Raw genomic sequence first — 12840 nt, 5'->3', positions numbered from 1 at the left:
CAGACTCGGCCAGTTGAGGCTGCCTAAACCAGCCGTCCTACACACGCACTCCCACTGTCTGGATGAGCACAAATTGACTGAGTTCAAGAACCATCGACAAAGGCCAGGCACGTTCTGGAACGAAGCGTTTTCTCTTGTGAATAGCTCTAGTCCTAGCGTGTCATTTCCTTTTGTCAACTATTCACCATGTTTTCAGAAAACCTTTGCAAGCATTAATTAAAGCTGGAATTAATGTCTTCAACTCCACAATCAATGCTTGACATTGTCCTTCAATGCAGGCTAGAGGGTTGAATATCAGGATAGTCTCGCGGGTATCAGGACGAATGGTAATCTCTACAAAGACAGGCTGAAATAATTCAGCCTAAATAAACACTAAACGACGGTGTAACCGGTCACCGTGGTGTTCTCCGGAGAACATTGATCAGTGTGAAAATATCAACACCTTTTGCAACAGTAACTGACTGTATCTTCGATCACCCGATAGAGTCAGGTTTAATCATAGCATGGTTAATCATTACAACATGAAGGTGAAAAGGCATCATTATAAAAGAGTCCCCTTGGAGGAAGACTTCAGGGATGAGAAAGTCCTCCCTTGCACTCTGTCACTAAGGACACGAGTCAATTCCTCAGCAAACAGATCATGGGAGGGCTCTTATTTAATTCACCAGGAATTTCCCCCATCAAAGCCAATCCCAAAAAATGATTGAATAAACGTCATCTGCACGGTGAATTCATCACAACACGATGACGGTTATCAGATAAAGCCGGTGTGAGCCCGGTGTTGTTTACATAGCTAACGAGCGTGGCTGATGTAACGAGAGGTTGAGTTAAGACGTCTCTCTCTGGTCGCATAGGCGACTATGGTTGCCTGGTTACACAACTTTTTGGATGCCGCAGGTGACATACCTGGATCCTCCACCTACCCAATGCAGATGTATTATACCATCGGAAATGTAGAAACATGTACATTCTGTTCTGTTCTGCCTTCCTAGTATGTGTGTGTGTGTGTGTGTGTGTGTGGCTTTCTTTCTGAATTGATTTCTTACTTGAACATGGAACAGTTTATTTGCCTGTTAATTCCCATCTTACCTATATGTGGGAGGCTGCTGTAGCACTGATATTTGTCACTCTGCCTTTCTCTGAAGGGAGATCTTCCCTTACCTTGTGGTGGTCATCGGTCTGGAGAATGTGCTGGTGCTCACCAAGTCTGTGGTGTCTACCCCTGTTGACCTGGAGGTCAAACTACGCATCGCTCAGGGTGCGTTTTGTGTGTGTGTGTTTTAGTACTTAATCAATACTAAATAATGTCAGTTATCATTTCCCATTTGACTTTATTTATCTCTACAAGATAAATAATGACGTTACTTCACTCACTAATAACAATGGCAATAAAATACCAAAAATGTACTTTTGCTGCTGTGACCCCTTTGATGATGATGATTTATAGAGAATTACCGTCTGAGTGATAAATATTCATATCCCTTTTTCCCATTGTATCAACTTGAATGAAAACTTGTGATTTTGCTGGTACGTTTAATTGTCAGACTCTTCCAGTTGTTCCTGGTTATCAATAATGGCAGCTGTTGATTGGTTGATGTGTTGCCAGTTCTCCATAATGACAGCTGTTGATTGGTTGCTGTGTTGCCAGGTCTCAGTAATGAAAGCTGGTCTATCATGAAGAACATGGCTACTGAACTTTGCATTATTCTCATTGGCTACTTCACACTGGTCCCGGCCATTCAGGTATGTCTCATAGTTCAGCACCCAGCAAGTCTTTTACTACTGCTGAGAAGAAAAAATCTATAACTTTTGATAATCCAAGACATGGCTTTTTTAAGATTGTAATGAATGCAATCCACTAGCAGCATAGTAAATCAAGCCATAATTAAATCAAGTAGGATTTTTGTTAAATCTAAAGAAAACATGGAGTGTAACAAAGTAAATTGACATCTGCTACATATTAATCTGTTTATTGCATTTTAAAGATAACATCACACAACCATAGCCTACGATCTCCATCTTCCACAAGTGGTCTCCATGTTCCACAAGTAGTCTACATGTTCCACAAAATAACAGTGTACTGGACATCGTGTCACACACTTGTGTGTGTGTAAAGGTCAAATGTTGACGGTTATGTTGTGTGGTGTAGGAGTTCTGTCTGTTCGCTGTGGTGGGCCTGGTGTCAGACTTCTTCCTGCAGATGTTCTTCTTCACCACCGTGCTCTCTATAGACATCCGCCGCATGGAGGTGAGAATACACACACACACGCACGCACGCACACACACACAACAACACATGCACAGACACACTGCTTCACCAATGTGCTATAGATAGACATCTGTTGCTAGTGAGGAGAGAGGACTCAAATCTAGTCCGGTTCTCACCTGTTCCACACCCACACACCCAGATAGTTTGAAGTGGGGTTTGTTCCTTATTTCTAGTACTCGTTTTTCACATCACTACTTTGTTTGTTGTCCTTAGATATATATAGATCGCACACCAATTCCCCAATAGCGCACTACAATGAGCACTGAGCTACTGGGGTGACTAGGTCTCAAAATGTCTCATATTTCTTGTTGATAGTCCCCCCTTTTGTGTTGTATGTCCTCTCTCCTATGAAACCTGTACCGCTGCATTTCTGTAGGGTGTAACTCACTGGTGATTACCTCCCTAAGCAGTTGAATGGTTTCTCAGGCACACACACACACACACACACACACACACACACACACACACACACACACACACACACACACACACACACACACACACACACACACACACACACACACACACACACACACACACACACACACACACACACAGACACACACACACACACACACCAGGTTAACCTGGTGGAAACCCTGACATCAGCAGCTGAGACTAGGTAGTGTGTAGCACCTTGAGCTTGTTTTATCTCTGTCTTGAGGGGGCCCATCAACGTCCACAGTCATAGTCAAACACTGAAACTGAATTGAAATTGATTTAACACAAAATAATGGGTGCACTCATGTCCCTGTGGACCACTTTGATTAATGTGTCTGGAAAGGGCACACATGCCCTCTTCAACGCTGCACTGTTGATGTCGATTTGCTGCATAGAGGGGCATAAGCACCCATACTAATGGAGCGATGCATATCTTTCACATGGAGATGAACACTAGGGATCTTTAGTTTCCCAAGATATCTGTTTAAATGTGCTTACGACCCAGTGAGACAATTTTCCACTGAAATTAGCTGTTATCATAGGAGTAGTGGAAGAGAATAGATCCGTTATAGTGTAGCCTGAATATTGGATCACCAGTGCTTTGTCTGATTTAGCAATCCCTAAACATAGATATCTTTATACATTTTTTTGTTTAAATTAGAAGGCTTAAAAGAGGATTATTAAGCTATCACTGTCTCAACATTCCACTTGCTCTCACATGATTACACACACACACACACACACACACACACACACACACACACACACACACACACACACACACACACACACACACACACACACACACACACACAGATGCACTCCCACACACCCTGTAACAGCAGCCTCCTTGTCCGGCCCACTCAGCTCGCCGACCTGAACCGCCGTCTCCCGGCCGAGGCGGGCCTCCCTCCCCCCAAGCCGGGCCCCCTGCGGCCCCGGGAGGCCCCCCCACCCCCGCGGCCCTCCCCCCACACCATCACCCTGCAGACCCCCGCCTTCAGGAACCTGCGGCTGCCGAAGAGGCTTCGCGTGGTCTACTTCTTGGCTCGCACCCGCCTGGCCCAGCGCATTATCATGGTAAGGGAACGGGGGGCTGGGCTCTGGGATCTGTCCTCTGATTGGTTGATTGGTTTGGGTGAGGGTCTGGTTGCGCTTCTCAGTAATTGAAAGCTATGAATGCAATTATGTGCAAGACAAGGTTTCAATGGATCTCTGGTAGCATAAGGATTATCAGGTTTCAAACCATTCCCAAACCCGTGCAGGAGTGACAGTTGTGGGTACTGGGAGAGCGATGAGTTGAGACTTTCACCTTTGACAACTGATAACCTGTAACACGTGCGTTTGTGTGTGTGTGTGTGTGTGTGTGTGTGTGTGTGTGTGTGTGTGTGTGTGTGTGTGTGTGTGTGTGTGTGTGTGTGTGTGTGTGTGTGTGTGTGTGTGTGTGTGTGTGTGTGTGTGTATGGGGGGAGGGGGGCGGGGGAAAGGAACGGAACGCTGTGCAAATGTCAAAATTTTTGTCTGGCAGAGGTCTGCCAGGGTCTGTTGCACTTGGTATATGTAGGAGGCAGACAGTTCCCTGGATCACCATCAGATTCACTGCCAGATCAAACTGTCTGTCTGTCTGTCCTCGAAATGAATTGTGTGTAATCTGGCCTGTTAAACCGTGACCTCACTGACGGAGCCCGCCGTGTGCGCAGGTGGGCACGGTGATCTGGATCGGTATCCTGGTGTACACGGACCCAGCCGGCCTGCGCACCTACCTGGCCGCCCAGGTGTCGGAGCAGAGTCACCTGGGGGGCGGCGGGGGGCAGCCCCCTCACCTGGGCGGGATGGCCCCGGTCTTCCCGGGGGGGGACCCCGCCAAGGCCCTCAGCGTGCTGCCGGCCCGCGAGGCCACGCCCTTACCCGAAAACCAGTCCCAGCGCCACCTGGCCCCGGGCCGGGTCCAGGAGCAGCCCAGGGCCCCCCCCGCCGCCACCCAGGTGCCCTGGGGGGCGGAGGACGAGGAGGGCTGGAGGAGGCTGTCCTTCAGGCACTGGCCCTCGCTCTTCAGCTACTACAACATCACGCTGGCCAAGAGGTGGGTGGGCCATGGCAATACGACCCCCAGACTAGGTCACACCGCCCCTGCCTGTTTCGCTATTTCTCCCCCCTTTTTTTCCCTTTTCTTTACTGCTTGAAAAGGGGGCTTTAAACACTATTCATGTGTATTTTCCCCAGCCTGGGTTTGGCAGGACGGATTTGGATACGTCTGCTTAGCAGCAGGCCTAAATACGTTTTTTTTGGGGGGGGGGTGGGGGGTGTCCATGACCTCTTTGTCTCAGTGCTTGGCACAACTTTCAGTCTCAATGCGAGTTGTGCCAATTGTGCCGAACGTAATTCGGTCATTGGCCTAATTGACCTAATCCCAATCTCACTATCTTCAATATAATTGTCTGATGCAGCCTTGTTGCGATCGTGTATCGTCTGATATTATTGGCCTTCCTTCTTCCACTGACTACAAACAACAGCGGCTTTATACCACCACTAACCCCTCTGCATCCGTGGTCCTCCAGTCACCCTCGCTACTCTGTGTCCCGTCGGCAGGTACATCAGCATCCTGCCCGTCATCCCCGTCACGCTGCACCTCGGCCCCCAGGAGGCACCGGAGACCCCCCGCCACCCCCAGGACGCACGGCTCCCCCCAGACCCAATCCCCAAGTTCTCCAGCCCGGACCTGCAGGCTGCCGACCTCACCCTGTACAAGTGAGTACTCACTCAGTCACTCACTCACTCAGTCAGTCGGACAGTCAGTCGTACTGACATACTGACGTACAGGCAGTCCTTTCACAACAATCGTGCTCAACCTCCCCACATTTCTACAGGATGACAAACTGAATATTGTTTCATCTTCCTGGCCTAGGCTGTATATTTGTACAGATTTAGGTAGACAATAAGGACCGTTTCCTTTGTATATGTGTATATATTTTTTAATGATCCTTTTGTGCTCGGTTCACGTTCTGACTCGAGGAGCTGGGATCTGAAGCACGATACTTCCTAGTTTCATGTTTCTAGGTCACTCCCGACAGGAAGGCAAAGCCCAGTCTCTAGTGGCAACTTAACAGCGGTTGTCTTCTCCAGTGTTGTGGAGATGTCAAGTAACAATAGTCGATACACACAAAGGGCAACGTGGGAAATGTAGTGCACTGGTTGGTTATAGTCGGTGTTGCAGTTTAGTTCCCACTTCCAAGTCTCAGAGACCTATGTCCTTGAAGCTGATTGTAAATATTTGGAGGTGTGGGTGGGGGGGATTTTCCTCCAGCTGAAGGCTAAGGTAGCTTCACCCCAAGGCCATGGTCACACAGATAGCAGATGTTCCCCAAGGTCGACGATCAAAGTCTTGTGGGACAAGGTGTCAAAATGGGAGACCTGAACATTGTCATGCACACACGCGCTGTTAAACCTCTGTGCATCTTTGTGTACTACACACACAAACACACAATTAACATTTCTTGGTCTGTTATATTTTTCCTGAAGTCTTATAAAACTATCTCAATCAAGATAATAATGGTATTTATTAATGCAGAAGTTTATTTAAGAAACACAGAAACACTGCTTTTCAGAAAAATGGTCAGTTTTACCATTGATGTCAAGTGGCATGTAAACAGTTAATTCACTTCCTCACCATGTGTCAAAACACACTGTATCTCTGGGTCAGGGTCTGTGGAAGGCCATTTGGTTTATGGCTACCTTATCAGAACAACACACAGGCACAGACACACGCACACACAGATGGCACTGGACAAAGACTAATGTATGTGTGCCGTCCCCTTTTCCCAAACCATTGGCTCCCACACTCTGAGGCCCACACACTCACCCGCTCTGCCCCGCGCCATTGGCTGGCAGATTACTCGTAAGATTCCAGAGATACGTGACGTCGCGGTGGTGAGAGTAACCGTCTCTCCTCTTTGGTTTATAGACCGGGGTCTACTCTCACTTTCGCACTTCCTCATTGGTCTATTTAAATCTGTATCGACTGTCTGGTTGGCAGGCTATGAAACACACACAAAGGTTACCACTTTGACCAACGCAAAACAGCCGTCTCAATAATCCTGATCATGCCTTATCGAAGACAGATTTTGCACCGCAAAGGGAGAGTTGATACCCACTTTCGCTGAATTAAGGATATAGGCATTTACCTCAACAGAATGTATGGTGTTTAGTATTAGGGTCATCTTTGAATCAAAAGTCAGAATCTCAATCTTAGGGTGGATCTTTTGAGTCTGGTAGCTTGGAGGTTGGATTCCAAACCAAAGGCTCTGAGTTAAATCCCCAATGCCCTTAACCCAATCCCACTACATTGAAGCCTTTTTAAGCAAGCTCGCTAACCACTTACTTAGCTTTGAAGCCCTAACTGTATTCACTGTCAGACACTTTAGATCAGATGTGTCTCCCAAAATACATGTTGGTGACTGTAAATCCTAAGTAGGCATCGTAAGAAAATGCCTAGCTAAACACACATCATTGGGTTGGATTCCTGAGAGTCCCAAGGCCAGATGTCAACCATTAGCATTAACTCTCCTCATTGTCCCGGACCTCCTTCCTGAGACAAACACACACACACAATGTGTCGATTTTGCTCCGTCATCTCGCTGCGCTGGGAAAGTTGTCACTATTTGTCGACACCAGACCCTGATCAATCAGGGCTCTGTTCCCTGCACCCGGGAGTCTAGTCACTGAGGCCCCTGTGTGGACAGCCTGGGACCCACACCACCAGGGTGACAGGGTTGAGTCCCACTCTACCAGGGTTACAGGGTTGAGTCCCACACTACCAGGGTTACAGGGTTAAGACCCATACTACCTGGGTTGAGTCCCACACTACCAGGGTTACAGGGTTAAGACCCATACTACCAGGGTTGAGCCCCACTCTACCAAGGTTACAGGGTTAAGACCCATACTACCAGGGTTGAGCCCCACTCTACCAGGGTTACAGGGTTAAGACCCATACTACCAGGGATGAGGCCCGCACCAACAGGGTTAGAGGCCCACAGTAGCAACGGTCCATATCAAATCCATTGTTCCCATCCAATATGAAAATTACAATGCATGGTTGTCAACACGTGTCTGCTGGCGCAGCAATGCTACATTCCAGTGTGTTAGCGTGCGAACGTGAGGTCGATACACAGCAGTACTGTTCCTTCACCACCGGGGGTTCAGGGTTTCCTGGGTTACTGTGTATGTGTGAACTTTCCTCTGGATAGTCCATGCGAGGTCGTTTCTGTTGGCTATGCTTCAGATGGAATGCCAGCTGTTGGCCTTGTTGAAAATCAAGGGGAGAGTTATTAAACCCAATGTCAAATTCAACAAACTATTTTTATTTTGATATGCTGACCACCCATTTCACTTTGGCTTTAGTCAAACCCCTTTAAATACGGTTTAAAATGATTCAAAGAGATAGAAGGTGAACCTGTTGAACCCTCCCCCTCCCCCCCTGCAGGGTAGCGGCTCTGGGCCTGGCTGCCGGCGTCCTCCTTGTCCTGCTGCTGTTCTGTCTCTACCGGGTTCTCTGTCCACGCAACTACGGCCAGAACGGCGTCTCCCACGGACGCCGTCGCCGCGGCGACCTGCCCTGCGACGACTACGGCTACTCGCCGCCAGTCAGCGAGATCTCGCCGCTGCTGCTGAGGGGACACAGCATGGTGGGCAACACGGACACCCCCCGCTTAAGCAGGACCACCCTTTGAATGCTAGGAACATAAAACTAAAGAACTATCGCCAGCTCTGGCAATGCTGTAAACGCATTGGCCCAATGCAAAGCTCTCATGGGCTCTGGCTTGGACGCTGATTGGACGTTTGATCCAAGGTTATCCGTCAGTTACTCTTGTTTATTTTTGGCAGAAAGAGTTGTTTGGTGTCCTTAATAGATCAACTGTAGCAGAACAAACGTGTTTCTGATATTGAATGTTTGTTTTCTCCCCCACCTCTAGGACATAGAGTGTTTGGCGAGTGACGGGATGCTGCTGGCCAGCTGCTGTCTGGCGGGTCAGATCCGTGTGTGGGACGCCCAGACCGGGAGACTGCCTTACCGTCATCCCCAACCACAAGTGAGATTACAGCCCTGCACCTAGAAACACAGGCCTCCTCGTGCGTTCAGAGCAGAGAAACTTCATGGGTCATTCGAAAAAACGAACATTTAGCAAGATAGTATATTGTGCATATATCAATCGTCCCTCATCAGAAACTCCTACCCCTTTTGTCTCTGTCTTTCTCTGTCTCCTATTGTCTCTCTCTCTCTCTCTCTCCCTCTCTCTCGGTTTCTCTCTGTCGGTTTCTCTCTCTCTCGGTTTCTCTCTCTCTTTCTCCCTTGGTTCTCTCTTTCTCTTTCTCTTTCTCTTTCTCTTTTCCTCTCTCTCTCTCTCTCTCTCTCTCTCTCTCTCTCTCTCTCTCTCTCTCTCTCTCTCTCTCTCTCCTCTCTCTCTCTCTCTCTCTCTCCTCTCCCCTCTCTCTCCCCTCTCTCTCTCTACCCTCTCTCTCTCTCTCTCTACCCTCTCTCTCTCTCTCTCTACCCTCTCTCTCTCTCTCTACCCTCTCTCTCTCTCTACTCTCTCTCTCTCTCTCTCTACCCTCCTCTCTCTCTCTCTCTCTCTCTCTCTCTCTCTCTCTCTCTCTCTCTCTCTCTCTCTCTCTCTCTCTCTCCCTCTCTACTCTCTCTCTCTCTCTCTCTCTACCCTCTCTCTCTCTCTCTCTCTCTCTCTCTCTCTCTCTCTCTCTCTCTCTCTCTCTCTCTCTACCCTCTCTCTCTCTCTCTCTACCCTCTCTCTCTCTCTCTCTCTACCCTCTCTCTCTCTCTCTCTCTCTCTACTCTCTCTCTCTCTCTCTCTCTCTCTCTCTCTCTCTCTCTCTACCCTCTCTACTCTCTCTTCTCTCTCTCTCTCTCTCTCTCTCTCTCTCTCTCTCTCTCTCTCTACCCTCTCTCTCTCTCTCTCTCTCTCTACCCTCTCTCTCTCTCTCTCTCTCTCTCAGGCTGAGGCGCAGCAGCAGCAGTGGCTGCTGGGAGCAGCGGGGCGCCAGCTGGGACGGGGCGGGCGGCGCCTGCGACCCGGAGAGCCTGGGCTGCGAGGGTCGCGACCCCTGCGTGGGCGGGGACAGCGCGTCGGAGGACGAGGGCGGCGGCTTCCCGTTCCGCCGGCACGCGGCCCCCCTCCGCCCGCCCCTCTTCACGGACCAGCCGGACCTCACGCCCCTCATCGACACCAACTTCGACTCCCGGCTGCCCCCGTCCTCCGTCCACGCCGCCCCGCCCCGCGGCGCCGCCTTCGACTACGGCGGCCTGGTGGAGCGCGCCTACACGGAGCACGAGCCCCCCTCGCCCGCCGCCTACCCCTCCCCTTCCTACTCCTCCTCCCCGGCCACGGCAGGCTTTGCCAACTGTAGGCAGAGCCCCGTGGAGGCCCCGGACCGGGGCTTCGCCTGCGGGCCCCCCCCCACGGCGGAGTGGGAGGGCTCCGTCTGGGCCATGGAGCTCCGGGGAAACCTGATCGCTGCAGGCAGGAGCAGCGGCAAGCTACAGGTACCAGGAAATACGTCTGCAGTAACCGCTGTTGGCCTGAAGAGGGCGGTGTTCCAGAGGTTTTTAGTTTAGTCTCCTTGAAGCCTCTATGTATTTCTCTGCGATAGTGGACTGTAGTGGACCTGATTTAAATTCTAAGAAATGGTTTCCCTGCTAAAAAGCAGCTTCAGACTTGACTTAAAGGTAATATATCATGTGGTGTTATTGTGAGTAACGATGGGATGTTCTGTTGTTGCAGCTGTGGGATGCAGTCGAAGGCTCGCTACGCTGCAGCAACGAGGAGGGAGCCTCTGGAATAACAGCCCTGGCCTTCCTCAACAACAGGTAACACCCAAACTCCCATGCACGAACGCATGCAAACACGCACTCACTCATGCACGCACGCCGAAGCATTTTAAAACACTTTTTAACTTGTTCCATAGCGTGTTTTCATCGCAGTCAAATGAGATCCTCTTTTTCAGGTCTATAACGCGTTACGCGACTGTAACGGATAAAAAGAGATTTCCTCTACACAATCTTCCCTTTTTGTTTAACACAAAAGTCTATCTTGATGTACTTTTGCACAAGCTTAAGACTAGGAGGGTTAAAGATCGATCAATGTTATCCTAACCCTAGTTCTCTGCTTGTAGGTGAAGTTTAGGCTTTGCCTTATGGGCTTGCGCTGTGCGCTCCCTCATGAATTAAACAGTAAGGAGATGGGCGCGCGGCCCGCTGGCGCCGCCGACACACCCATGCCCTCGGGTGTCCAGGAGAGAGCAGAGGCTCTGTGGAGCGGAGGATTCAATTCCCAGACGAGGCTCAGCTTCAATGTTCACATCGCTGTTCACTTTTGTCTACTTTTTGCCAATCCAAAACTTTAAATTGGTTCTTGTTCATGTAGAACCGTTGGCGCAGAGGATTTCTTATTTTTTTTATGTTGTTATTGTTATTCATTGTTGAATGAATAGTAACCACCATGAATAAGAAGTATCTCTTTGCATTTGGTTTGTGAGCGTAAGATTTCCGTTTGCTGGTTTCATTTACAAAAAACCAGTATCAATTATTTAGGTTAGCGGATCTAAGTGACTTTACTTGTCAGATGATTGTTTTTTTTACTTACTGTCGACTTACATGGACAGCAACACACAAATTCACTCACACACGCATCTCTCTCTTTGTCTCCCTCCCGCCCCCAGGATCGTGGCCGCCCGGCTGGATGGTTCTCTGGACTTCTTCACCGTGGAGCTCAACAAACCTCCTGGGCTGCTGCAGTACAGAGGTGAGACACAGCCCTGATGCGATGCAGAGGACCTAGCCACACCCTTATGACGGTCAGCCTCCAGCTTAATAGATGGGTCGGAGTTAACACGATTGGTTGGTTAAACGGTAGACGTGTTGAAATGGATGGTAGCATTTGGGTCAACACTTTATTTAATTTCTTAGGAATCATTGATAATATGATGATGAACTTTTCAGCTAACCTGCTGTAAGTGGGTGTCTCACATCATTAATGTGTGTGTCTGTGTGTGTGTGCGTGCGCTCGCGTGTGTGTGTGTGTGTGTGTGTGTGTGTGTGTGTGTGTGTGTGTGTGTGTGTGTGTGTGTGTGTGTGTGTGTGTGTGTGTGTGTGTGTGTGTGTGTGTGTGTGTGTGTGTGTGTGTGTGTGTCCTGCAGGGGCCCCTGGGCGTGGCTCCATGCCCCCCTCCCCGTGCTACAGCAGTGATGACCTGATCAGCTGTCAGCTGACCCGCTCGGTGCTGTGCGCCCACCAGAAGCCCATCACCGTGCTGAGGGCCGCCGCGGGCCGCGTGGTCACCGGCAGCCAGGACCACACCGTCAGGGTGGGCACCCAGCACGTCACACCTCACCTCACATATCACTCCACCTCCAGGGAGGCCGTCCACTCCCCTGGAACCGGGGGCCGGATGAACTACAGCCTAACTGGACCTCAAACTAAGCCATTGCTTAGGTTTACGTCATTCTTTCTGTCCCTAACAAAATGATATGTATGTGTTAACGCTAACACTAAACCTAACCAAATACTGGACAACTAAGTCAACTCATAATTTAAATAACATGGGACAAGAGCCGATGTCTCCTGCGCGAAAGTCCTGTGTTTGACCCACTCATCCACCACCACCTCCTACATTAATTGGTTCCCTCCATACACCAACTCGGTCGCTGTTTATACCTCCTCGCCTGACTTTCTGAGTCCTGTCTGGCAGAAGGCCCCGGGGGTAGACTTCTCCCGTGTGCTTTCGGACAACATCTGACACCTGACAAACTTAATAAATGCCATTCTTTCCATTATGTCTTTTCCAAGCTTCTTCTCTGTTTCGGAGGGCCGGGTTGATTCACTCATGAGCCCTGTAACACCTTCCTCCAGGCAGAGTAGTAAAAGACGACGTGACATACGGGAACCACGGATATTTCTGTTGTACTGGTTTTCAGTCATGTTCACTTGTTCATATGAGGGAATGCAGGGAAATTCACTCTTTCCCATGAGCTGATTGAGTGTCTCCCCAATCATGTCTGTGTTAATGGGATCATGCTTTAGAAGCTATTTCAGTGAGGACGCAGGAGAAACCTCTGTGCCTGCC

The 12840-nt window shown here is 49.5% G+C and overlaps 1 protein-coding gene across 1 annotated transcript in view; it reads left to right on the top strand.

The window, feature by feature from the left end:
- Window positions 1–12840, top strand: part of scap (SREBF chaperone) — a 33479-nt gene that overhangs the window by 14961 nt on the left and 5678 nt on the right. The window contains 13 exon segments of the mRNA XM_060065819.1: window positions 1146–1258; window positions 1649–1743; window positions 2150–2248; window positions 3578–3790; window positions 4411–4793; window positions 5300–5458; window positions 8190–8391; window positions 8680–8763; window positions 8765–8796; window positions 9716–10262; window positions 10501–10586; window positions 11438–11520; window positions 11915–12081. Coding sequence (XP_059921802.1) covers window positions 1146–1258; window positions 1649–1743; window positions 2150–2248; window positions 3578–3790; window positions 4411–4793; window positions 5300–5458; window positions 8190–8391; window positions 8680–8763; window positions 8765–8796; window positions 9716–10262; window positions 10501–10586; window positions 11438–11520; window positions 11915–12081 — 2263 coding nt within the window.

The sequence above is a fragment of the Gadus macrocephalus genome, chromosome 11 (assembly GCF_031168955.1).
Source record: "Gadus macrocephalus chromosome 11, ASM3116895v1".
Lineage (NCBI taxonomy): Eukaryota > Metazoa > Chordata > Actinopteri > Gadiformes > Gadidae > Gadus > Gadus macrocephalus.
The sequence above is the reverse complement of the archived record's forward strand: the minus strand, read 5'-3'. Positions and strand labels throughout refer to the sequence as shown.